Here is a 25,991-nt window from a genome sequence, read left to right as displayed (position 1 = left end):
AGGGTAGTGAGTCATTTTTTTCACAAATCATCTGCTCCTGAGACATTTGAAACTGTGTTATTGATTTAAGCATGATTTTTCATTTTGGGTTATTACAATTGAAAACATTGCCGGTTTCAAGTACAGCGACTCAAATTTTCAAAATTCTTGATAGAATCATTGATGGGCTAAATGTGCTCCAAACCAAAATACCCCTCCCCTTTTTTTGTTACACCATCAGTTGGCCAAAAAAAAAAAAGCAGTCTTCAGGCAAGAAGATGGGAAGGTGGCCAGATGAGTGGGTTTGGGAAGAGGTACTTCGTCATTGGGAGAAGGGGGTGGTTGAACAGGCACGCTCACACATGCAGACTGAAACGCAATAAGCAGGCGACCAAAATTAAATTAAACAGATCCAAAGAAAAAAACAAAACGATAATCATTATGATGAAGATAATGAGATGGTCACCTGCCTAATAATTGTGCACACGGAGTTGGCTAGTTCATCCTTGAAATGAGAAATGAGCGTAAATTGCACTCAGGGGGAATTTTTCAGTGACACGCATCTCTGGGAAAGTGTCTTGGTAGCTCCCTTTTATTACTTCAAATAAAAGCAGAGCATAGAACAGCCGATTCGCTGTGTTATTGTGGATTAAGGTGATGCAGAAGCATGGAAATAATAAAAAAAAAGGGTTGAGGGAGATGCAAAAAAAATACTCGAGGGGTTTGGCTCAACTTTGCCAATTACTGTAGGTATAATAGTTTAAAGAGAAATATTAAGTTCTATATATCCATTTTTTAATCACCGTTTCAAAGAAAGGAAAAAAAGCATCTTGTTTTATCAGCTTGCTTCCGTTCACCAAATGTTACCAATTAAAAGATGATCATCATAATTAGACCCGATTCTTAAAGTTAAGCACCAGTAATGCCACTTTTCTATTAGGAGCTACATTTGCAATTTATGTGCATACTTCAGCTCACGCTGCGTCTTGAATCACACAACAAGCCAGTGTTACATCAGCAGAAAACATTTCACGCTTTGAAGGATCAATAATTCAACAAAACGAGTTCATTATCGGGCCACGCAAACCAACAAAAAATACAACCGTGGCGAGATAGAAACGCTTTAGTATTGTTACTTCAGATAATCATTTATTCACGGAAGGAGACATTTGCTGTAAATAAAAGATTATTGGATCAAACAAGACAACAACAAAAAATATGGATAGGAATAAATTTGCAGTATCTCAAATTGTGGGTTGCCATTAAATTTTTGACGCGGGCTGTCATGTTATAAAAGTAAATGTCAGGTTTTAATAGGAAATCCTTCTAGACAGGTCTCACCGCTACCTCCATGATATCTCCTCCTGCAGTTAGTATTCTCAAATCAGCGGATATTTCAATAAATTCTGTTAATGAAATCGTCAGTCAAAGGTTATGCCGATGATCTCAGTAGGCTGTAAAACTTTGGAACAACCAATTGGATCCAAATTCTGAAGAATTTTTTTTTCCTACATACTAATGCTACTTTACATTTCAATATTAATTTGAATCATTTATATATGTTCAAATCAGATCAGAGATTCATTGTCAGTATAATGAAATTTTCCGATATCGCTCTAAATGACCGACGATTTGCCTGTGAATATAATTAAATTAAATTGAACTGGCAAGAGCAGAAAGCCTCACTCCAACCTTGATCGATATCAACACCTTGTAACGAGAGTCCCTCGCTCACTTTGTGCCTGCCCAAAAACATTCGATATCATATCTCTTGCCCTAATTTGGAATATCATTTGATTCCTATTCATGTCTCTCTAATTCCAAGAGTTTATTTCTATTTCCCCCCCAGCTTACACATCATTTCACACTGTTACAAATATAGTCTGAAACCAATCTGATCTAGTCTCTAATGAATTCCCAGTAAGAATATTAGGTGGGTAAAACGTATAAATCACCTCCATACCGCGCCCACAACCTCTTTTATTATTAGCCGTTATTGGTTATGTGATATCTGTGTGTGTCTATTTGTGCAGGGAAAATGAGGTCCTGAAGGTCCAGTTGAAGAAGTATGTGGGGGCGGTGCAGATGCTGAAGAGAGAGGGGAGCCAGGGCAATGACGGTAAAACACACACGTACACACACAGAGGTTGCTCGTCCATATTTTGCTCTCAAACAGGAGTGTCATGAATCCATTGGCGAGGCCATATCAATTCCGGTGCCTTTTCTCAAGTGGCTCGAGTGTCTAATTTCACTTTTAGTGATGTGAGGCTTTGGCAAATACCACCACGGTGAGCCGCTTGATTTATTTGTGTATGTTTTGCGAAGGGGGCGGGGCCAATAACTTTGCCTACGGCAGGTCAGGTGCAGATGCGTTGGGGACGGAACCGGGGCTCTGTGTAAATATGAGTGAGATAAGCCGCCGCTGTTTGAGTGCAAATACAATGAACTAGGCAGATTAGAGAGGGACATAATAATGGATAATTGCATTTTTGGGGGGTAAAAAGGGGAGCTGTTATCTGTGTCAGCCTGAGGGCTTTATTTGTTTGTCCTGCAGAAAGTGAAAGGTAAGGACAAATTTCACGAGGACTAAAACAACAAGCACATCAGAGCACAATTATTTTTTGGGCGGAATTTGCGACTGAGATAACTTTGTACAAAAGGACAACTGTGATTACATCACAAGCAAAACACAGCAAAAATAACAAATTAGAAAAACATGCTCAATTTCCATCGGACTGAAACAATAATAGCTTTAAATCAAAGCTAAATTTATCCATCATTTTTTTTCTTTTTAGATGGTTGTGTTGGCCTGTAATTAATTTTCAGTAACCCTAAATGTAAGTCTGCCTCTGTTTTGTAATAAACCACCGCCCACCCAATTATATTCTGCGCTCGTCGTTCTCACGTCTTAGTTAGGAGGTCAAACACGGGCGGTGGGCTTCGGCGGCGAACCGTGCTTGTTAAGCCGTCCGGGACCTTCCGTGCTGTGTCTGCACTTATTGGCGTCATGTTTAAAACATAACAAGAGCCTTTGCGTTTCATCTTTGCTTCCTGTCAATTGCCGTCTCAAACAAGGCTTGGTTGCTCATGCACACCTGTGGGGGAAAAAAAAACGCAGAGGTGATGATCGGCGCTCTGAGCGGCTGATTATCATCCAATCAGAGTTGCCATTTGTGATTCGGCGCTTCATTTGTACTTTCCTCATATTTTGACTCAGGCCTTTCTCTCTTCGTCTTTGCCGTCGACAGGCGTAGCAATTTCCTCTCCACGGCGGCGTCTAAATGATTTCATCCTCCCTTTCCTCTGTCTTCGCCCGCTAATGATGTGCCTTATTCTCGCCTACTTTTGATGTTGACTACCACTGTTCTGCCGGGTTCTAAGAGGAGCAAGTATAAGGTTGGGGGGGTAGAAATTGAGGGAGGGGTGTGAATTGACAGACAAATGGCTGTTTTTTTTTTAACGTGCTGTCAGCATGCTTCCCTGTGATCAGAGCCTCTCTCTAATGATAGCGCTGCGGACGTGTTCTCTCAAATGCTCGGTAGGCGCCTTCAGCACCGCTGGCATCCCGCTAAAGAGGCTTCCTTTTTACCTCTGCTGTGAATGACTGATAATTAATTGTTTCCTGCAGGATGCCGTTGCAGGATTTTCCCCTTTTTTTATTTTCTTCTGTAAAAGGGAACAGTGTCTTTGAGGGTATGCTTATATTAATACGTCGTACGAGATTGGAATGGAGATCACGCGTGAATGCACCGGGCACGCATTTGTGTACCTTACATGGCGCATTAGCACAACGATCATCACGTGTAGCGTAATGCAAAAAGATGTGTGTATTTTTGTCGTGATCTATTCCTAGAACTCCTCATTAGTCAAAGCCGAGTGGACGTGCAAGTTGAACGGTTGAAGTTACAGAATGTACGAAATTGTGAAGATGCTTTGCCTTGAAATTCAACTCTGAAGTCAATTGCCGCAATGTTCCATAGTCAAGATTAGACTCGAGGGCTGTGATTGGTTAAGAAAAACAAATCTATTTTTTCTTCCCAGAGAATGTCGAGCGTCTCGCTGCTGTCTTCCAGATAATAATGCTTTGGCTCTCTCCCAGAGGAGCTGTAATGGCCTCCTGGTTGACCGTTTGCTGTTTGAATGAATGATTTACCCAAGAGATCGATTCTCCGCGGAGATAGTCTTTGCATCAGAGGGAAAGTGGCCCTTTGCCGTAGAAGATGGCCCATTGCGCCATGCAGCCTAGTTTAAATTGGCCTGCTGTGGTGTAGATTAAAAAGATTAGAGTGCCAACTCCAGGCCAGGGTTCGAGAGATATTAACTTGTTCAGTGCTGACGCGGCTCTCGGGAGAAACGACAGGAGATCAATGAGGGGGTCAAGGGCCGCTAATTCCCTCCTTTCCGTTTTCAGGTTCAGACCCAATTGATGTTTCTTTAATCCTATGTCTATCACGTGGCCCGTTATTTTATGTTCCTGAAGAAACCAAAGTTCACTCTTTTAATCGTACTTAATTGAATATACTCCTTATTAACTTTTGTCCGGCTGACTCTTAATTTCGCACAGAGGCCACACTTTATTTTGCCTGTTTGCAGCGTCCGTGTTTAATTTGAGCGTAAATAAAGGAGCGGCGGGCAGGGGCTTATTCATCTCCAATCAGGAAATGCATTACATGGCTGTTAAAAAGCAAATAAGGTTACTCCGTGGCCTTTAGTCCCTCTTGCTCCCGCTGACGGCCTAATGAGTGAATGAGAGGCATTTATCACCGCTGCCTGTCCTAATAGGCGTGTGTAACTTATTCATTACACGCATAGCTCTGCATTTATTGTCCCTCACCGTGTTTAGCTTTGCCCTTGTCAGTCCCGGGCGAGGTCAGGCTTGCTGCTTTAACGTGCCACTTGTGTATTTGTGTAAATTCTGTTGTTGTTTTTACACAAGGGGGATCTGTGAATATAAATTGATCAGGGAAGGTGTGTGTGCATGTTAATTAAAACTTAATTCTTTGAAATGGCTTTTTTTTTTTCTCCCAGACTGTCAGTGTGGGCAAGTGTTTATTCATTACTTTTGACAGGGGTGGCGGCAGGCCTTCCGGGAGGGGCTCGGCGGTCGGAAAACAGGTCATGGCGGTGAGAAGGGAGTCATTATCCAACAATGTGCCAAGGCATGCATCTTTTCAGGGCAAAAGTGCATTGGCTATTGTTCTTAGTTGATTCATTTGGATTTTGCAGACTAGGCTGAGACCAAGCGAAGCTGCCCCCCGAAGACAGTTGGCCGGCATGAAACTGTTAACATGCGAGTGCTTTATGTTTTAAAAAGAAAAATTATTTTAAGTCTCAGTAGGCTGAGTGTAAAAGAGCAAATGATGAGTCATCCTCCATGTGACTTGAGCTTAATTGTGTCCACTAGCAGATTGGTCTTGTTTACCAGCTCAAAGGTGTGAGGGATGTTCATTTCATCCAAGACAATCAACCAAGCAGCCCCGCCGGCTATTAATAACATGACTTTGTGTTGTCAACAATTTTGTGTCCAGGTTTATTACGTGTGTGTATTTTCCGTGTCGCACCGCAGGGGTGGGCGACACATTTCATCACCTCGGCGGAGGCTTCTTAATGAATGCTTTAATCATCCTTCTCTGCTAGAGGTCTCTTGATGTCCACGAGTGGCGAGTCTGCAACTTAAATTGTCATCTCTTCTCGTTAATTTCTGGCTGAGAGATCATTTGGTCTCCTTACTGCCGCGAGAGTGTGTCATGTACTCGAGACAGTCACGTTTAGGCCTTGGTGGAGATATTCCACTTAATATCTAAGGCATTCCACTTCTGTTTTGATGCGGAGAAATGGATTGGTTAGAATTACAAATTCAGTTAAGGGAGCTTGAAATTTGATGTGAAGCTGAGGGAAGCCCTGTTGTGTGTGTGTGAGTGTGTGTGTGTGTGTGTGTGTGTGTGTGTGTGTGTGTGTGTGTGTGTGTGTGTGTATATAGCGAGAGATTCACCTTCTGCGTTGCCTCTGGCTGTTTTTGATTTTTCCAATAATACACACTCGCACAAGTACACACACCTTCGGGCCATTACTGTACCTGGCGCTCAAAGTAACCGCAGGCTTAAACTCACCGCATTGTTGCCATGCAAGTTTTACATGCACACTCAAGTGGATGAACACGATGCTATCAAATCCGGATAAGTCGTCATCCACAGTATGAGTTTACAATCTCTCCACCTAGTCTGTCTTGCATCCTTATCTCCTGAGTGATTGCATCTGCTCCCAGCTCGCCATCCCACCGGCCTTCCAGTCGGCGTCGGACGTGCCGCCGGTGCTTTGTCAGGGTCCAGGCATGCTGTTCATTTCCTGCATGAGTGCCCACGCTGATGATAACGCTCCTCTTAGCATGCGGGGCGGCGAAGGGAGCATTAAACATTCCCCGTGTTTGCCAGGTAGAGGATGTCGGGGACACGGGGCGAGTTTGTCAACGGGCCTTTGTCGTACTCTGACACGTGTTTGGTTACAGCGCTGGCGCTTTAAGTTGGTGGCAAAGTGCAGATATTTTGTCTGCTCTTCTCGCTGTCCTTTCTTCATGCTTCTTTAAAATGCACTATTGCGGCTTTGATATAAAGTGCAAAAAGCCAAGATGAAGCTATTGTTGCATCATATTCTTATGAAAGCGAGTGATTTTCACGAGTGCACAGCTGAGCCTGTGCAAGAATCTGTGCGTCATCGTGACATTGCACATGCCTCATTTCCACCCCTATTTTAAGCCGGGAGTGGACGTTAACGATGCCTTAATTACTCATTTGCATATAGAACCACTGGTTGGACCTTTATTAGACACAGCAATTAGATTAGTAGGGCAAACACAATTTTTTATTTTATTTTTTTTATAGAGCGGCTGAAAAAAAGAGCAGTCCTTTGTAAATAATTCGGTGAATCAATTCACAAGGGAGAATATTTTTGTTTAAGATGTCATTTTTTTATGATCAAATTAAAATCTCAGATCCCAAGTGATAGTTTCCTTAGAGCAGCCCAGGAATAAAAAAAAAAAAAAAAACATGTAAAATAGGCTCCAATATTCATTCTCTGGAGTCAAACCTCTGAGTTGTATTGACACGTCACCTCCTGACAGGCCGAGAGTAAAGCAGCAAGGGATTTACAGCGAGTGAGCCGCAAAAAGGAGCTGATAATGAGCCATGCTGCGAGAGTTTCTTATTCTAACAAGCTTCTCATCTTGACTCCAGAGGGCTCTTTAGTTCTGGTCAAATACCTGCGCTGCGGAAATGAGGGAGAGAGAGTTGTGTGTGTGTGTGTGTGGGGGGGGGGCTCTCGTAAGGTCTTTGCGGCACCTCGGCTCATTCCTTTTATGCCTCTGTGGCTTTGGGACAAAGGTGATACTAAAACCACCTTTGCAGCCACATTAGAAGTTCTGAATCGCTGCAATGGATTAGATTGTCGTAGACCGGACACTGGTGGAGCTAGAGGGGAGGCTTTGGGGGCACTGCCCCCCCCCCCCCCCATAAATCAAATGTTAAATGTTGATAAAAAAATATATATATTTGTGATTTGAGTACCATTCTAGTTTAACTCTGCATACTTTTAATTAAGATTGCTTTATTAATAGCAATTATCGACTGAACCCTCAACAAATACCTTCACTGTTGTGTTTCCCAGCCAGAAGCTCTTACACTAATTAAAGCAAATCCTACAAATGAGCATCTATCACATGCTCACTCTATTGCACATGCAACACCCACAGCATCTTATTTTTTTTTTTTTTCTGGCTCCAGATAGATGCATTTCACCCAGCATAATGAACACTCACTTGAAGGGAATTCACTTAGCGAGTAACCCCCCAAGTGAATCCTACTGTGCACGAGCCAACTCAACAAAGTGCTTGTTTTATAAAAGTCCTTTTGGAGTTTGGATCAAAAGTTTTTTTTTCTTCTTTTTCCACAGCAATCCGTGGTTGAAATATTTAAAACTAGAACGGAGTCTCACTTCCATTCCCTTTACATTCTCTTCCTCTTAGTTCCACCTTTGCCGTCCCTTTCGTCTCCCATCTCCACTCACGCTTCCTCTGTGTTTGCATTAATAAAGCGCACTAATGCAAAGCGGACGTGAGGTTATAAATAAGGAAGCTTGTATGTGCTTTATAGACCTTTGACCACACAAAGAAAAAATATGCCATCTGAAAGAAACAAAAATAACATTCCAGAGTATTCTTTCACAACCCTTCAGTCTTTAACGTGTGTGAAAAGCTTCTCTAACAGGTCATTTTTATTTTTTTTGGGCTAGTGACAAGACAGCTAATTTGATTCCCTTCTTGTTTTATGGAGAGCATCTGCTTAACGCACTCCAGTGTGTCAAAACAACTGCAGGGGGTCATGTCGCAACAATTCGCAGGCATCCTCATGTTTAGTGCAGGGGAGCCGAGATGTTGATTAGGCGTTTGAAAAGAAAAAAAAAACACACTTGGATGTCTGCAGATAAGTTTGCATGATTAAAGGCCACCTAATCAACTTGGACAAGTTTTGATGTCGGAACTTATTAGCGTCGATGCACTCAGTGGGTCTGGCGTGTGAGTCACAGCGATGTTGAGATGTTTGGAAAAACAACATCCTCCAAGTCGTCGTCGTTGTTGTTGTTGTTATAAGTGCGTCAGGCGAGGAGCAGGTGGTGCTGATTGAAAGCGGATGTGATTAGCTGTCTTAATGTCAGAGTGGAGCATAATGACTTTGCCTATTGATTAGATAACATATGCACTTGGTCATGTTTGTTTGGGAACTCGGGAAGTTGAATTTGAAGGGCGGGCGCCGCTTGCTGTGTATTGAGCGCATTTAAATGAAAAGTGGACAAATTTGCGGCGTTCGTCTCATTGTTACTTGATGAGGCTAGTTGAAGTTATAATGAAGTCATCAAAAAGAACATTTTTTTGGTGGGATAAATTTCTGACTAAATAAATTTATATAATAAATAATCAATTATTTACCTCTTGACATGGCAGCCAGTCCAATTTTTTTTCCCCCCTGTCCTCCATCTCATTCCACCCATCACTCCTCTGATCTAAAATCGGAAATGTCTAAATTACACTTGCTAATAGGTCACGGTAGCACCATTTCCTCCCTCACCTCATCGCTCTGTCCTCTCTCTTTTTTAATTCACCGTTAGGTACAAAGAATATTTCATTTGGCACTAAATGAAATTGTTCTAGACTTTTGAAAGAAGAAGAAGAAAAATTCTTCTCCCCTGCTGTTCCTTGTCCTCCAGATGGGAACATCAATTCTTAATGCTTATTTTAAACGCACTACTACCAGTTTTTTTTCCCCCCCTTCAGGCATGCGCACAACCACCACTGGACACTAAAGTGAACATACTCTCACTTAAACACCTTCACAGAAATGTTGTCTACTCGTTGTTAATAAATACTCCAGGGACTCCAACTCCTCATTAAAAAATACACCACGCTGCGCCAACAGATCAGCGGATAATTAACATATTAATTCCGAGCTGAAGGATAAGTGCTACGAACAAATGAGAGACACGGCCCATTTTTTTAAGTTTTCTATAGGTTGTTGTGGCTCGAGTAGAAGCTAAGTGCTAAACTAGGTTAAGCCAAGCCAAGCTCTTGACCACGAACATGTCACCTTCATGTAAGAACGGTTGAATTTCTTAGCAGGCACGCTCGGCCCGCTTGTAGCCTTGTGTGCTTATTTCGACGAACGCAAGTATTGTACTAAGTAAGCAGACATGCATTTTGCATGCCATACATTCGCCAAATGTACATAAATTCCATCGGCATGTGTGTGCACCTTCTCTGAATGCTTAATAACTCTTTTAATAGGACTGCAGCAGATTGAGCTGCCATGTTTTCTGGCCGAGACATTTTTGGGTCACAGATCCCCCCCCACCCTCTCTAATAATTTATTTCGATCAAAGGAATAATTATTTGCTTTCGCTTCCATCGCTCGCACATGAACACCTGCTTGCACACATTGGTCGCCATTTTGTCTTGTAGTGTATTGCCACTTTCTGTCGACAGGAAATGACATCCCACTGCAACTGTGCGACCTGACCACTTTTAATCGGAGCCCTCCTCTGACGCACACACACGCTCTAATCAGTTTTGTTCTCTCTCAGATGATGTGAATATTTGGTAAAGCTCCCCACACGCCTTCACATTTGCCACTCCCTAATATTTCGCAACTCGCGTCACTCTGCATAATCCCAATATTGATCTCGCACCCCGCCCGGTCTACGAGCAGCCTCCCCATTTTATCTTTTTCCATCAAAAGCAACCGTGTGACGCCGTCACGCTGGGAGGCGTGAAGCTTAAATAAAAGCCGCAAAGCTTCAGATTAGAGCAGATGATAAAATGAAACTTTAATCATCCCCGTGAGGAAAGTGGGTCACTGCTGGAGTGTGGGAACAGAAGAAAAGAACAGAGAAAATGGGGTCCTGAAGGTAATGCGAGTAATTACAATCAAAGCATATACTGTATTGTCGTGAGAAAAAAAAAAAAAGCAAGATATGACTAGCTTTTATTGTCTCCAGTCGGATTAGGATTCATACATATAATATCATTAATATTATGCAATAATAATAATAATTTCAGAGGTGGAGACAATATATTCTTAAAACTGAGAAAAACATTTTCAGATTTGTTTGTCAACCCCCTATGGAGGAATTAATTTTGCCAAACCTCCACACTCCACGTATTTTAACTTCTCCCAAGTCACAATGAGTATCGATTTTGAAAAGCCCGGCTTTCTTGTCACAATAATTTGCCACTTTGTACCAGTGGGAAACGATATGAGTGCCGCAAATTAAATTTAGGCTCAGGGTAATGACTTAGTAATGATTTCCCCACTTTCCACAACATTTTGGACCACAATTGCTTCCGGTTTTTCCTTCTTTTGATCGCAGTTATCTGACACAAACAAACCAACACAGTGCAGCTCTGCTTCTGCCTGACGACAGGACTAAATTAATCTTGTTTACACAAAAATTACCGCATCTTATCCCTTAATGTGAACCACCATATGTTAACACGGCTAACAGTAATTTAACATTTACGTGTTCTTGGCACCCTGAATGTAACTCCCACAACACACACACAAAAACTGCCGTTATCTGAGGAAAGGGAACGCGAGAAATAAACGATACGCGATTAGAAAATGAAAGAAGATTGCTTTTGATTAGCACTAGTTAATTAACTCAGCCAGATGCCTGCCTGCTCCCTAGCCAGCGCTTCAACAATGCACGGCCCGTCTGCGTGATTAACCCGACGCTGTCTACGGGCCCCCTTGCATGTGTGTGTTTTTCAATCCTAGCGTTCCTTTGTCAAAAATAGTTTTGGCCTTTCTTCCTGTATTCAGTCAGTCCTGTCATTTTATAATGAAAAACAAATTAATTTAGCATGTCTTGCATGTACCTTTCAGTGCAAAAAATAAATAAAAATTGTGTATAGCTGAGAGTGGCTGGCCTTCCCCATATATTTGATTAGCAACAAGGGACCACCGATGCACTACGGCGCAGTGTGCTGCCAAGTTAAGTAGAACAGCAGTGAATGATTGATAAGGTGGAAATAAGATGAGAAACAAACAAAGGAGATTGGGCGCATAAAATCGTAGGGAAGAATAAAGATGAATCAGATTTATAGTCAGTTTGAAGGAATTTGAGTACAAACTTTCCATCCGGCTCGTATTAAAAAGCAGATCACAGCAGACGGGAAATGTCAGAGCTCATCGGTATTGGTCACAGTTGACGCAATCTCGATGTCTTGACCTACAAGTCTGCTCAGTAAAAAAAAACTTGTCGTGATGCCTTCCCTCTACTCAGGACTGCAATATTTGTCAACAATAATCAGTCAAGAGTTGCTTGAAATGTGAAAAGGTAAATAAAATAGAGCCCAAATAAATGTATCTGCCGGAACCGATTTAGACACCACCCGAAGGTAGGATTAATGTTGTTTATTTACTTTGCTCCTTCCACAAGTCTTTTGTCCTGCAGCTGGTCTGAAAATAGGCCCATTGGAATAATAGTCTTCAACCTTATCGTTTTTTTTTTTTTTTATCTTATCTGAATTGGGCAGTAGTGAATTCAGATGTTAGTGTTTATATTGATAGTTATTTTCCGTGCTTTCATTTTTAGCAATTTGGGATAGCTCATTGTCTCACTCAAGTTGGACCAATGGGATGGAAATGCTCAGGTGAACAGTCCAAGGATGCAAGTCTGCGATTGGGAAACACCCTCGCACACACACACATACACACTTGGTGCTCCCGATGCAACACATTGCTCATGGGCAGCCCAACGTTTCCTAGCGCACAACACAGCTGTCGGGGAATGACGCTCAGTTAGTTTTGTTATTACACACCAGCTGTCAGCCCAATTTTCTTTAGCCAGGAACATCTGTGGTGTCATCCCCGATTTTGATCCTCACCCACCCTGACGCACATACACACCGTTTTTTATTCCGCCTCACACAACACTCGTTTCCTGCTTGTTTGTCCACATTAGTTACATTGTGACAGATCCTAAGTGGCATCATCTGCAGCGCACCATTTTTTTTTTTGAGTATTTCATGAAATGTTCTGAATTCTAGATTTTGTGCCACACTTTTAGTGAACAAAATAATAATGCTGGCAAGGAGGTTAATATTTGACCCCTCACATGTCTGCAAAACTTTCTATGCGCATCATGAAGCCTTTCCACATGTTAAATTCCCATCACTGTGTTTTAAGTTCCCTAATTTTCTTCTGCTCTCAGAGCATGTCTTCCCATCTCTCCCTTCAAGCTCCGCCGTGTCTGTCTGTGTCAGCGGGGTGTGTTGACGCCGAAATTCCAAAGTTAATTTTCTTCGGCGGTGCTGAAAATCCAATCAAACCGTTGCCCGCGTCCTCCGCTGCAAAGACACAGCGCCTCCATTTCTGCCAAGTCGCGCTGTTTTTTTTTTTCCTCTCCCCCCCTTTCCACGGACGGAACCCTATTAGTTGATGTTTATGAGCTTAGAAACAACGCTTTAGGCGCTGCCATGATGACTTAAGCCTGTGAGCGAGCTTCAGTATTACAAAGAAACAATGAGCTGAGAGGAAAGTCTGAAAAGCAGCCGCAATGGAATCAAGGGGACATTTATCATCTTAATAGAAATGACAGCAAGGGGAAAAAAAAAAAACAAACTGTGTTTGACTTGCCGACTTACATTGCAGCACCGTGTATGAACAAAGAAAAAGAGGATTTGTGTGCTTAAGCATCTTTGTGTGTTTTCCTTGTCGAACCCTTTGTGTGTGACTTTTACTCCAGTATGACATTAATTTAGTGGAAGGCACTTAAGAGCCTGCCAGCGTGTGTATTATACAGACATTTTCTCTTGAATCTTGATCAAAAAACAGCTGCAAGTGTCACAAAGTAACCGAGAGGAGCACTCGGTGGAAACATTTTCAGCGTAATTCTTTTTCTCTCTCTCGCAGCTCTGTCGGTATTGCCGTCGAGCGAAGCGCTCGCCCCTGCCCCTCCGAGTAAATGCATGGGCGACATTGAAGAGTTGGCAGCCAGCTATGAACGTAAACTCATAGAGGTGAGTGTTTGATCTTGTTGCACAACCCTCGCTACTTACTGAAGTCACATTTGTGAGCGACCACACTATTGATTTTTGAGAAAATGTCACATTGAGAGGGTTTGTTGGTTTCCTAATGAGGGCTGCCAGAGCAAGATAAATATTCAACTGTTTACCTGCATTTACTAGGGAAACACAGCTGTGTTTATGACCGGCCTCTGTTCTATTTGTGTTACACTGAGGTTGACTTTGTACATTTTGAGCCAATTCTCTGGATACGCAATGCTGAAAAAATTGAGGCGTGTGGTGCAGAAAGCAAAGAATTTTTTTTAATTTTATTTATTATTTCATTTTATTTTCTGTGGTGGGGGGGAGAAAATAGAACATTGGAATGCCGTCTTGTAATTGGAACGGTACCGGTTCACCCCTAGAGAGTGTCTAAGTGAGAAATTGAACACCTAATTGTGCCTGATGAATTTAAAAATCTAATTTTCTGCTCGAGCTGTTCTGGCTTTATTACATATATTTTTAGAGCCCTTTTGAAGGCGATAATACAATTTTAAATTTCTGTAAGCAACTCGTTTTCCCCTGATGGGTGGAAAGCCAGTGGGTTATCCACAGTGTTTTGGAATTGATTTTCTTTTGAACTTTCCGAGTCGTACGAAAATAAATGAAAGGATTATGGAATTAACTGATGCAAATTCGCAGTTAAAACAATCACCGAGCTAATAAAGGACTTTGAAAACTTTTTTTTTTTTTTAACTCTTCTTCGGCTTTCTTGGTCAAGCAGCCTATAAATTGATGACGGAAGGTTTGGTCATGGGGTTCTGTTGTAGTTCAACGTGTGTATATTCAGAAGTCTGCCTCATATTCCTTTAAAACAATCTGACTTTACACATTTTGTAACTCTGCATTCATATTTTCAGCCCATATAATTTAGTGTCACATCTACGTCTGCCTCATGCCTCATCGTAGTAAATAAAAAGGAGCAAGCGTAATATAGGTCAGTGGGAGGAGGGATTCTCCCTTTTGATCCACGAGCTCATTAATTAACCATCCCAAAAAGATTTGGAACAAGAACAACAATTACAAGCCACCGGCTCAGAATGTTGCGTTTCAGAGGAAACGTGGAAAGAACATGACGTACAGTAATGCAAGTGAGTGGAGCACTTAAAGGCCAAGCAAGAGTTAGAAAATGTTTGCTCCCAACATTGTCGTCAATGGACGAATGACAGCAAACAAAACAAGGCAATTTTCTTTTGAGCAGTCGTTCACCCAACGTCCAGCTTAAAAAATCAGCTTATGCCTGCGTGACATTTGCAGACACCATTAGAAGGCAGCAGTTGGAATGGCTTTTTGTTTTTGACTCCCAGTGAATGGTGGACAGAACAGCTTGTCGGTTCTATATCGGTCCTTACTCACCCGCTTTTTTTTTTTTGTCCCCCCCCCCCCCTCTTCTTCCGTCATCTTCAGCCATGTTTCCTCCTGTTGAGGAGCAGATGTGCTCAAGTGAGTCACGCATGGAATCCAACATGCGTTGGGCAATAGTCATATTTTGGTTGTCTCGTTTCTTTTTTTTTTTTCCTCCTCTTGGTTCTCCAGCTTCTTCCCATATTTCAAAATAATCGACGATACCATTGTGCCTCTGCTTACACAACCAATAAAAAGTAAAGATGGCAACGTTAGCAGCAGCGCAAAGTACATTTGTCATGACTAATTTCATCCGCTGAAGATGTAGTGAGGTCATTTCTCCTCTCGCCATCCAATTTCAAATCCAATCTCAGCCGTCTTACTCTCACTTAAGTTTGACTTTTTAGGCTTTGTACATGTCCTTGTGCCACTTTCTCTGTTCCGTCGGAAGCGACATCTCCAAGATGTAATGAGTTGAAGTGGACTGGATTCTTATTCTTTACATAAAACCACATTACAGGAATGTAGGATGATTTGATTGATGTTCTTTTTTTGCTCTTGAGAATTTTGAATTTGCAGCCGCCGGATATTTAAATATTTTTGTGTATAGAATACTGTTTTTTTTTGTGTGTGTTTCTTCTACATACAGAATTGATTCTTAAGACTTTGTCGTGAAACCAAACCGACAATATTTCATTATTTCAGCGTTTGTCAGGTGTTTCTTTGATTCAAAAGGAGTATTTCCGAATCCAGCTGCATGGAAGAGAGCGTCTACCTATTTTTTTTATTTTATAAGACTGCCCGAGGAGCTGGAGTAGTGTTTGACAGAGGAGAGATTTAAGCGGCAGCCCGAGGACACGGCACGCATTGATATTCTCTTTATTACTTCTGAGCTGCAGTTAACAGCCATACTACGACAAACAAAGAAGAATGCACAAATGAAAACGCAGTCTCCTTGGGAAAAAAAGTCTTTTTCATTGTGGTTGTGAATGTGGGTGATGATGAAAGACATTTTGAGTATTAATTAAAAGGCTTTCCTCTACCGATCCATCACCCTGCATTTCTACAGCTATATGATAATAATAATAAGCTCTTATTTATTTGTGCAGGTGCACCTCATGCTGTAAAAAAAAAAAATATTTGCCTGGAGGTAGTTAAGAAGAGAACTGAAACCAAGTTTATTGTTCTTTGGTAATTGGGTAGGTACGACAACAATGGGTTTGGTGACACCAAAGCAGACCGGTTCAGTATTAGCATTTTACAATTTGCATATTGAATATGAAGAAAAATAGCGCTGCCCTTTAAATAGATTTTAATAGCCACCACTCCATATTTCATTACTTGATGTCAAAAAGTGATTCTAAGTCTCTTCTTGGTTAGGGTTGACTGAAGAGTCAAATCTACATTTGGGTTGAGCAGAGGCAGATGTGGAGATAGCATCAGCTGAATCCAACCTCAATTACGGTTGCTTAGGATTGTATTTATTATTTGTGATCATTTGCTCTATTGAATCATTTTATATTACAAAATATTTGCCTCAACAAAGGAAACACTACACTCAAGAATTCACAGCACGGTTTGAAGTAGGATGTGAAAAAGCAAATGCGCTGCCCGAGGATGTCGCAATAACAGCATTGCCGCCGCTTGTCTCACCCGCCAGTCATGTGACGTCGCCCCACCGAAGCGCTCATGGCAGCAGGGGCCTCGTGTAAAGCACTGTGTGTGCCACAGCTGTCACTCACCTGACAAAGGCCTGTCCGGCCAGGTTAGGGAGATTGGGCATCCGACGCATACACATCATTTGTCGCTACTATTAGCATGAGCGCACGGAATGGAGGATAGCGCTGTCAAGGTTCGTTAGAGCTGAAGACAATTGATTAGCTGGCTGGCAGGATTGTGACTGCCAGGGCTCCAAATCTGCATTCGCCACTTGACTCGACTACAACTGTGGCGCCATTCCTCCACCACAGGGTGGAGTTTAACTGCTCCCCTAAATCTCTTCGGCTGTCAATTTTAATTGGACTCCACCTGGACTGCTCCTTCTGTGTGTGCGCCACTGAGGATTGTAACTTTTATAGTTTATAACTCCCCCCCTCTTTTTTTAATACAGCCGCGGGTTTTGTACTAATGATATGTTGTGCAACTCTGCGTCTGCCTGTGTGTGTGTTACAGGTGGCCGAGATGCACGGCGAGTTGATTGAGTTTAATGAGCGCCTATATCGCACCCTCATGGCCAAGGACCACCTCATCGGGCAGATGAGACAGGAACTTATTGAGTTGAGAGGACCGGTGAGTTAATAACAACCACTCATTTCTTTGCTCCCACACTTCCTGCCCCGCTTTTGACTCTTCCTCGCCGGGATTTAGATGAGCCAGTAGGTTGGATTCCGTTACGCTTTGCCTGACCAGGCTAGTTGGTTGTGTGTAACGACCAACCAACTGCAACTATCGATTATTTTAAGAATCGATTAATCGGTCAATTATTTTGACGATTCATTGATGAACCCGATTTTTCAAAATATGTACTAATTTCCCTCACACTAGTTGGCCTAAACAATTAATTGATGATCAAAAATAATCATCGATTCGTTTGATTATTGATTGGTTGTCAATTCATCAATTAATTGTTACGCCTCTCCAAGCAGCCATACAGGCTTATGGCCTTTTTGGATTACAATTAGCACACCATTAGCCAAACCATTCGTTCTTCCTCCCACGTTTCTTCATAAACTCTCCAGGCAATACAAACCTTTCACACAAAATTTGTTTACACCCCCCCCCTCAAAAGGCAATTAATTTGTCAGAATAATAGCTCAACAATTCCCAGAGGGAATTGGAACTGCTTGGTCATGTAGTCTAATTAAATTAAAAGTCTTATCATGTACTGTGGTAGTCTTGTGCCAAAAGTATTTGTTTGTCGTTCATCTTAAAACGATGCTCTTTTGATCTGACAAGGTAGTTGTCAATATTTTATCCTCAACATATCTATATTTTCCCCCAGGATAGTTTACGTAAACAACACATGACACTAAAATTGGTTTACACATAGAGCTCCCCGACACACACACACAATCTGTCACCATCTAAGGAGAGTCTTAGATAAACGAAGGTGAGACCTCTCATCTTTGAACTCACCAGCTTCCCTTGCTGGACTGCTCAATATATGTGCACACTACTGGACATGCGTAAGCATGTTAGCACTCGTGTCCTTGGAGTGACATGCTGAGAAGCTTCAAAGAGTTCAAGCCACGGTCACCTTAACACATCTCCTGTGACCTAACAATCTATGCATGTGGCCCTTGGAGGGTGTGAGCAATGCTGAGCCCCCGCCACTTAAGTCAGCTTTAGATGACTTGGATGGAGAGATGTCCCACATTTTACACATACAACCACTCAGATTGCCAACATCTGGATCTGCTCATGTGCTGTCTCAAGGGACCGCTGGGTAGACCGATGCAGATCGCCAGAGGCTTGATAGATTCACACACGTGTGCCTAACACATAATCTCATAGGGCAATGTCACATTAGGGTTACAACATCTCAATGCACAACATACAAAAACGTTCCAGGTGTTTACTTGGGTAAACAGTTACCGCAACACTTCATCCATATTTATGTGATATATTTTTTTTCTTTTCTCTCTCTAACACTTAGGTCCCAGGCGATTTGAGTCAGACGTCAGACGATCCCAGCCTCTCCGATTTTGAAACGTAAGGATTGTCCGCTTATTTCCGGCTTCAGGAATGACTGAATGAAAGAGGAGAGGCCGGGGGTGGTTTTAATGAGCAGGCTCATAACATTGACAAATAATTGAATTGGAATAGTCATGAAATTATTTGGAAGAAATCAAAATAATATCACTTATCCTCTGTTTACCATTTATAACAAATTCTACAGTTCTCTGGTCTCACCATGTGGCATGCTTGATCCGTTTTGACCACCCACCAAGATGACCAGATGTTCTTCTCTCTCCTCATATCAAAATGACACCCCCCACCTCCGCCTCCTTCTCTCAGCGTGCTTTGATACACGCTCACGTAACACTTTGCGCTTCTTTCATCGCTCTAAGCTGTAATGGGCGCATCGGAACGGCGTCGGCGGCGATGATCATGACTACGATAACGGACGTAATCGGCCATAGCAGTGAAAGCGCTCGTTGTTTATGTCCCTTAAGGGCGCATCGTGCTCTCATCAACGTGTGGATCCCTTCCGTGTTCCTGCAGGGCAGAGCTGCTAACGCCTACCACGTCTATCAGGTAAATTGTTTGCAAATGCACGGCAGAGTCATCCAAGGCAGCACAAAAAGATTTGCTTGTCAAAGTATGTTTACAAATACAATTGTGGGATTTTGACCCAGTGACTTCAGAATAACTTGATAGAACATATTCAAGGAGAGTGTGCAGGGAGCGTAACTTGGAGAGTTGTCCAACAAACTAAATTGCTGCTCCTGCTTGGATCTGTCAAGTTATCATGCAACTTTTACGTTGTCGTTCACATTCACAAGGTATTAAATTTGAACACTGACTCTCTGACACACACACACACACACACACACACACACACACACACACACACACACACACACACACACACACACACACACACACACACACACACACACACACACACACACACACACACACACACACACGCTCGGCATTGCCAGGAGGTACAGCTGTAATGTTAGTCAGGTGAAACCATTCAGGACAGGAAGAGACAGGTGACACATCCTTAGCGCTAACTGAACATCAGGGACGGCTTGCTACCGAGCTCAGCTCGGCTCAGCTAATACATAATTGATGTAAATTCACATCTCGGGAAGAACGAGGTCTGACACTTAAATTATATCCATCGTCACTTCAAGACAAAATGTATAATTGGGAGATACCATCACTACTTCAGATAATTTTTTATACAAACAAATATTCATTTGCTGATACATAATCGACTCACTTGGCTAACTTGGCTAGGCAATTAATCGCAATATTCAATTTCCGGCGCGTATAGATAATGTAACAGTGTGTGTGTTGCACCGCTATCTTATGATGAGCCTCTCTCAGGTCGGCGGTTGTCCAGCTCTTGAGCCCAATAGAAAGTTCAGCCCATCTGGCGCATTGGAAACTTTCCTTCCCAGAGCTATATTGGTCTAATGGCTCCCTCTGGAGAGGGCTTTTTGTTCTTGGACAGCCTAATGGATGGCCAAGGTTACTGGAGTCATTGTTGTTAAGGTGAGCTAGTTGTCATGATTGAACGCCCGGACGAATGTTTAAAAGACAGGAGAGCATCATCAGCCCCCCCTCCCCCTCTAAGTATGAAGTCTTTTTTTTTTTTTTCTCCCAGCTTTTCATGACCATGGGCTTTAAAAATGGAGGTGGTTATGGGCGTAAGTTAGGTCACAGCAACCTTGTGGTTTAAAATAAGCTCACTAACAGCCATGTGCTGAGAGGAGGAAAGCCTCATCTAAACACCACTTCTCACATTTTACCTCCCTCAAAGTCTCGCCTCCCCCCCTCAGTCCCCTGTTCTTCATCATCCCCCCATCTGTCTCCATCCCTCCCTCCACCAGCTTGCACAGCATTATGCTGAAGCTCCTACTCTATTTTCTTTCCGTCTTTTTTTTTTCTTTCCTGCAGTCACTTTTCTCTCCACCTTTTCTGAAATGACTTCCACCAAGATCAGTGAAGCTTGGGGGATGGAATCGCTCCATCATCAGTGGCCATTTTTCCTTCCTTCACCCCTCCTGAACTCATGAGCACATTAGAGCGGCCGCAGTGTTCTCCCTCCTCCAGAATCCCAGCAGTGGACTCTTTAATGAGAGGAGGGTTAGAAAACGTCATTTGTATGAACGTCACCCGACACGAGTCATTTGTGCTGTATGGGAGTCTTAGCTAGTGTGTTTTAGATGGATTTGAAAAAAACTGCACGATTGGTTGAAAATGGAAGAAGTTATGTCAAGCTAACATGTTAGCTTATTTTTCTTCTTTTAGCACTGTTAAATTGTAGCATCATCCATCTCTGCAATTTTCCCCCTCCTACTTTTGACCCCAACCACTCTCCTCACTCCTCTTTTCTTTCCTTTATTCTCTCTTGTTAATTTCCCCCCTCCTCTATTCATATTGATCAGATATGTTTGGAAGACGGCGACGCGGCGGATGATTAATTTGGAGGCGATGCGAGTGAGTCTCTCCCACCACCAACAATGAATCATGAATTTCACCTCTTTAACATCTTCCCAGATTAGACGCTGCTTTCATTGATTTTCAACACAAAACTGAAAATGAAGCGCCGGCAAATACGAACGTAGCTAAGATATTTTCCGCCAACTTTTAATTTCATGCATCATCCTGCATCGTCCACCTTAGTGAGGAAGACCGAACGCACCCAATTAACGGCAGTCGCATGAACAAACGGTCTTTGGCTTCTTGGCTGCTTCTCTGAGCTTTTTATATACAGCTGCATAAATAAGCCGCTCGATGAATAATTGAGACATCCTCATCGGTACGTTGGCGACACTTGTGTCCCGAAGCCCCTGGAGAAATTCAAAGTGGGCTCTGTCCTAGCACCTTTAATTTCCGTTCCAGCTAATGGATAAATTGGGGTTAACTTCAGAGGCAGTAAGCTTTGCGTTTGCATGCTGGCTGTGAGACCTTGTAATAAACCAGAAAGTTGTGTCTTGGTGATAAGTCTGCTTTAAATATTCATTTCCAGCACTTGAGAAAAATAAATGTTGATCGTCGATTACAGTTGTGATAATGGCCGGTTAGTGACACAGCCAGATAACTGTTGTGTTAATGATGAATGTTTTACAATGCTGATGACAATAATTACACTCGTCTTGGTGTCATATTCATCAATCTTAGATGAAACATCATCGCTCGTCTTGCCGCTTAGGTATCACATCCACCGTCTCATTTACATCGCATGCCCTTGCAGCGGGGAGGCACTCAATTTTACGACCAAACGGACTCACTATATTGTGTAAGCTCATTACTGACCCACAAGGGAAGATGCAATTAGTTCAGACATTAGAGATGAGTACTGTCTGAAAAAAAAAGTTCTTCAAATTGATCAGGGGGATTTTCAATATGATTGCAAAATACATTATTAATATTTTTTTATGATCAAAATAAAATTATTTAACCATGCAACCACCCCACTTATGTCGATGCGTCACCTGGATTTGAACCCCTCCACAAAAGAACACGAGGGACGCCCACTTTAGCCCATCACGGGTGAGCCAGCCATTGAAAAAGCGCTCCGTTGGTGTGTCATTGGCAGCTGAATGTGACATGTGAGAGGTGGGATGGGAATTTGGCCTGTCTTCCCCTTTCCCAATTTGGCTGGTGACGGCGATTTTAGCCGATGAGCTCTTGAGCTGAAGTGTAATTTGTCAATCAGCTCTTTTAGCCTTGTTACTGTCAATTTTTCATTCCTCCTCCTGTCCGGGGCCTTTAATTGTCTGCCTTTACTTCGCATGTTTAATCTTCTCATCAGTCAGCTTCACTTCTCTCTGTCTTTGTGTCCAATTCATCTCGTCTTTACATTGCAGCCGGCATTTGCCTGCTGCTTGCCTCAAGATGGCTAATCCTCGGGTGTTGTTAGTGGCTTGTCCTCAGGAAAGAAGGAAGAGATGCTATCCGGCAAAGACTCTCAGTCGCAAGGAAAAGAGGAGGCGATGGGAATGATGGCGGTAATTGTGATAAAAGCCCCCTGCTGGGGCATGAGAGGATTTCCAAGGTAGCTTCCAACTTGAAAACGTCGCCCTGTTGTATTGATGTCTTTTCTTTTATGAAGGGAGAAGTGTGAGGAGAAAGAAAAGATATCGGTGTTTCACCAAGTTCGATTTAATTGCACTTAGCCTCCTGTTGCTTTCAATAGAATTTCTTTTGCCGCTCTTCAGTCCTTACTGGACTCGCTCTGTTTTTTTCCCCTTTGTTGGCAAGGCAAAAATAACTAAGAACGACTTTGAATGTGTACACAAATCAAACAGTGATACAGTACTATTGCAGAAAATTTGGATCCTCCCAATTTTAGGGGTAGCTCCAGGCTTTTAGTCAATCTCAAAAACTTGTTTGCTGTAATTTCGAGGGAATGGCCAGTCGCTTCCAATCAAACCGTGAAGAAGAAAAAAAAAAAAAAACAGAATATTTTATACAAGCATCCTTCAATAAATGTTCAGTCAGAGTCAACAAATTCTCTCGCTGCACTCTTTTGGTTTCAGGTGCTGCATTTTAATGGGATTGGAAAACAGCAGCTTGACAACAACAACACAGCTGCTTGCCGTGTTTCACATTTTACTAATGCAAGCAAAATCCAGGCAGTCTGTTTAGACGTTCCTATTCCCAGTAGGGAATGTTGGAGAAGCCACTTGGAAAATGCGAGATAAATAAGAGTCACTCTGCATTAAACAATGCTCTAATTTATGGAAACGTGACAGAGTAGGCACATTTGAAACAGCTTGTTTGTCTCTGCATCTTGCTCTGATGTTTTGCTGTCGTAACTACCGTATTTGCCGGTGTATTGGTCGACCTTTTTCGATCCAAAATCGACCGAAAAAAATCGACCTCCACTTATACACCGAGTCATAAAATTTAACTTCGTATTCATCGCTTCAAATGTGATGGTAACCAAGGCCGTTTCTCATGCATCTCATTGTGCGTTGCACTTAGAAAATTTGAACCGGGCGGCGTGCGCGAGTGCGCGGCCCGCTGGAAGTCGAATGAGGCTCCGCGATCTCCTCCGCGGTGCTTATCCGCTCGGCGGGAGCTATTTTCGGCCACTTGGCGCGTGCGCACGGCCTCCCGGATGTGCCGGGCGGCGTGCGCGAGCGCGCCGGCCGCTGGAAGTCGAATGAGGCTCCGCGATCTCCTCCGCGGTGCTTATAAACAGCCGATCCGCTCGGCGGGAGCTATTTTCGGCCACTTGGCGCGTGCGCACGGCCTCCCGGATGTGCCGGGCGGCGTGCGCGAGCTCGCCGGCCGCTGGAAGTCGAATGAGGGTCCGCGATCTCCTCCGCGGTGCTTATAAACAGCCGATCCGCTCGGCTGGAGCTATTTCCGGCCACTGCGCATGCGCACGGCCTCCTGGAATTTGAACACATTTCGTCAATAAATTTCGCATATTTCTGATTGAATTTTGAAGTTTAATATAATGCAACAATTGAGCTCGACTTATACAAAGGATATATCCTAAAATCGTAAATTTCCGTCGAATTTTAGGGGGTCGACTTATACACCGAGTCGACTTATACACCGGCAAATACGGTATACAATGGAGTTTTTATCTCGAGCGGGATATATTCAATTTAGATCTGAACCCAGAATTGCAGATCTGTGAGGCAGATGTGCTCACCACTTCCGCACTGTACCGAGAGAAGATAATTGTCAAATCATTCAACAAACTTTTTGGGATATCTTAACATTCCCTAGACATATTCACGACATCGATTCAACAACGAGACATTTCCCGTGGCTAACAAAACACAGGCGATGCCTTTTAATGACCGTCCAAAATGTCAGATTTGTCATGTTCGCATTTCCCGCTTTGTAGTGTCATGCGCACGCTGACAAAAACACCAGTGAGAAAAGTAACAGTCGCCTCAAAACAAGAAATGAAGCCTTTTTCTCCCGAGCCATGTAAAGGTCATTCACTTTGTTAGATAAGAAACACGTCTCCTGGGTGAAATGGCTTTGAGACATTTCAATTTCAGATGCTCTACTTATTGAAGTTGCTCATTACATCTCACCTCATAGTTTAGCAAAGTTTAGCCTCTAGACATTTTTCCATTGTCAAACTGTTCCTTCAATGGCTCAAATGTAATCTCGACATCACAACAAGCGTAATCTAATGATGGCCCATGGAGTCTTGAACTTGTGGTTCGCGGCCCTTAAGTGGTCCGTGGCGGTATTGCAAGTGGTCCCTGAAATTGGAAAATAATTGTAACGTTTTAATAAATAAAATTGATTTATTATTTAGACGTGATTTATTTTCCACCTAATTTTATGAATTATTTACCCTTCCAAATGATATCAAATGTAGATTTCCCCAAAATAGACGTGCAGATGCAAATAAATAGCCTGTAAAGGTCTATCCTCCTTCAGTGCAAAATAAAATAATATTCCGCCAACACGAGTTGCTTCTTGGTTATAATGGTGGAACGACACTAATAAATGCAAAGTGCTATAAAAGCAACCAACACCATGCTTGATTGCATGTAAACTCTCAAGCGTGCTCCCGTCATGCTTGATGAAGCTCTTGTAATATCGGGGGGTGCTAAGGAGTGACACGCTAACAGTCATCCATCCCTCAGGTGTCTCATCGGAGCACATCATTGACGTGGAAAACGGGGTCAAAAGAGACGCTTGTGACATCAGCATTGAAGTTGCGTCACACAATTCAATTGTGAGGTCACATGGTTTATTTCAGCCCCCCCCCCTTCCCAAACTTGTCACCATCGGTGCTTCAGCACTACTGCCCACAACTTTTTTTTGTATCAGCTCCTGTTTTGAAATGGAATTAAAAAAAAAAAACATTTCATCTCTCACTCCTGGTTTTCACCCCCATGAAAACAAGCCCATCTCCTTCTCGTTTTCTTTGTAATAGGCTCATTTTGTCTCCTCTCCCTGCTCCCCCTCTCTTTTGTGAGTGTGAATAAAGCAGCTAATGGTGCATGGAAATGGTAGCAGAGCTGTCACGTCTAAAGACAGACTCTATCTCTGCGTGGCATTATGTTAGCGAGATGATGTGAAAAACCTTTTTTTTTTTTCTCTCTGATTTCGGTGAGGCTATATGAAACTTTAATGACAAGCTTATCAAATGCAAAACTCACGTTATCCATCCATATCTTATTTGTCTATTCCTCAGGTCTACATCCGCATTCTGGACAATGAGTGGAATGTATATAGACGCTACACCGAGTTTAGGGAGCTGCACAACCGTCTGAGGTCCCAATTTCCACAAGTGGACACGTTCAACTTTCCGCCAAAGAAAGCCATCGGGAATAAGGTGAGCTCAAGATTGTCTTGAATTTTTTTTCTGAAGTTCATGAAGGTAAGCAGA

At 42.7% G+C, this 25,991-nt stretch overlaps 1 protein-coding gene across 1 annotated transcript in view; it reads left to right on the top strand.

Moving 5' to 3' along the window:
* Positions 1 to 25,991, top strand: part of snx29 (sorting nexin 29) — a 45,253-nt gene that overhangs the window by 10,527 nt on the left and 8,735 nt on the right. Inside the window, exons 14-19 of the mRNA XM_088359171.1 lie at positions 2,013 to 2,098; positions 13,437 to 13,543; positions 17,105 to 17,221; positions 18,588 to 18,643; positions 19,108 to 19,189; positions 25,797 to 25,937. Of these exons, the coding sequence (XP_088215297.1) occupies positions 2,013 to 2,098; positions 13,437 to 13,543; positions 17,105 to 17,221; positions 18,588 to 18,643; positions 19,108 to 19,189; positions 25,797 to 25,937 (589 nt within the window). The remainder of the gene's footprint in view (positions 1 to 2,012; positions 2,099 to 13,436; positions 13,544 to 17,104; positions 17,222 to 18,587; positions 18,644 to 19,107; positions 19,190 to 25,796; positions 25,938 to 25,991) is intronic.

This window comes from Syngnathus floridae, chromosome 18, assembly GCF_059516105.1.
Source record: "Syngnathus floridae isolate MCC-2025c chromosome 18, RoL_Sflo_1.0, whole genome shotgun sequence".
Taxonomy (NCBI): Eukaryota; Metazoa; Chordata; class Actinopteri; order Syngnathiformes; family Syngnathidae; genus Syngnathus; species Syngnathus floridae.
Note: the sequence above shows the minus strand (reverse complement) of the source record. Positions and strands in the feature narration are given on the sequence as shown.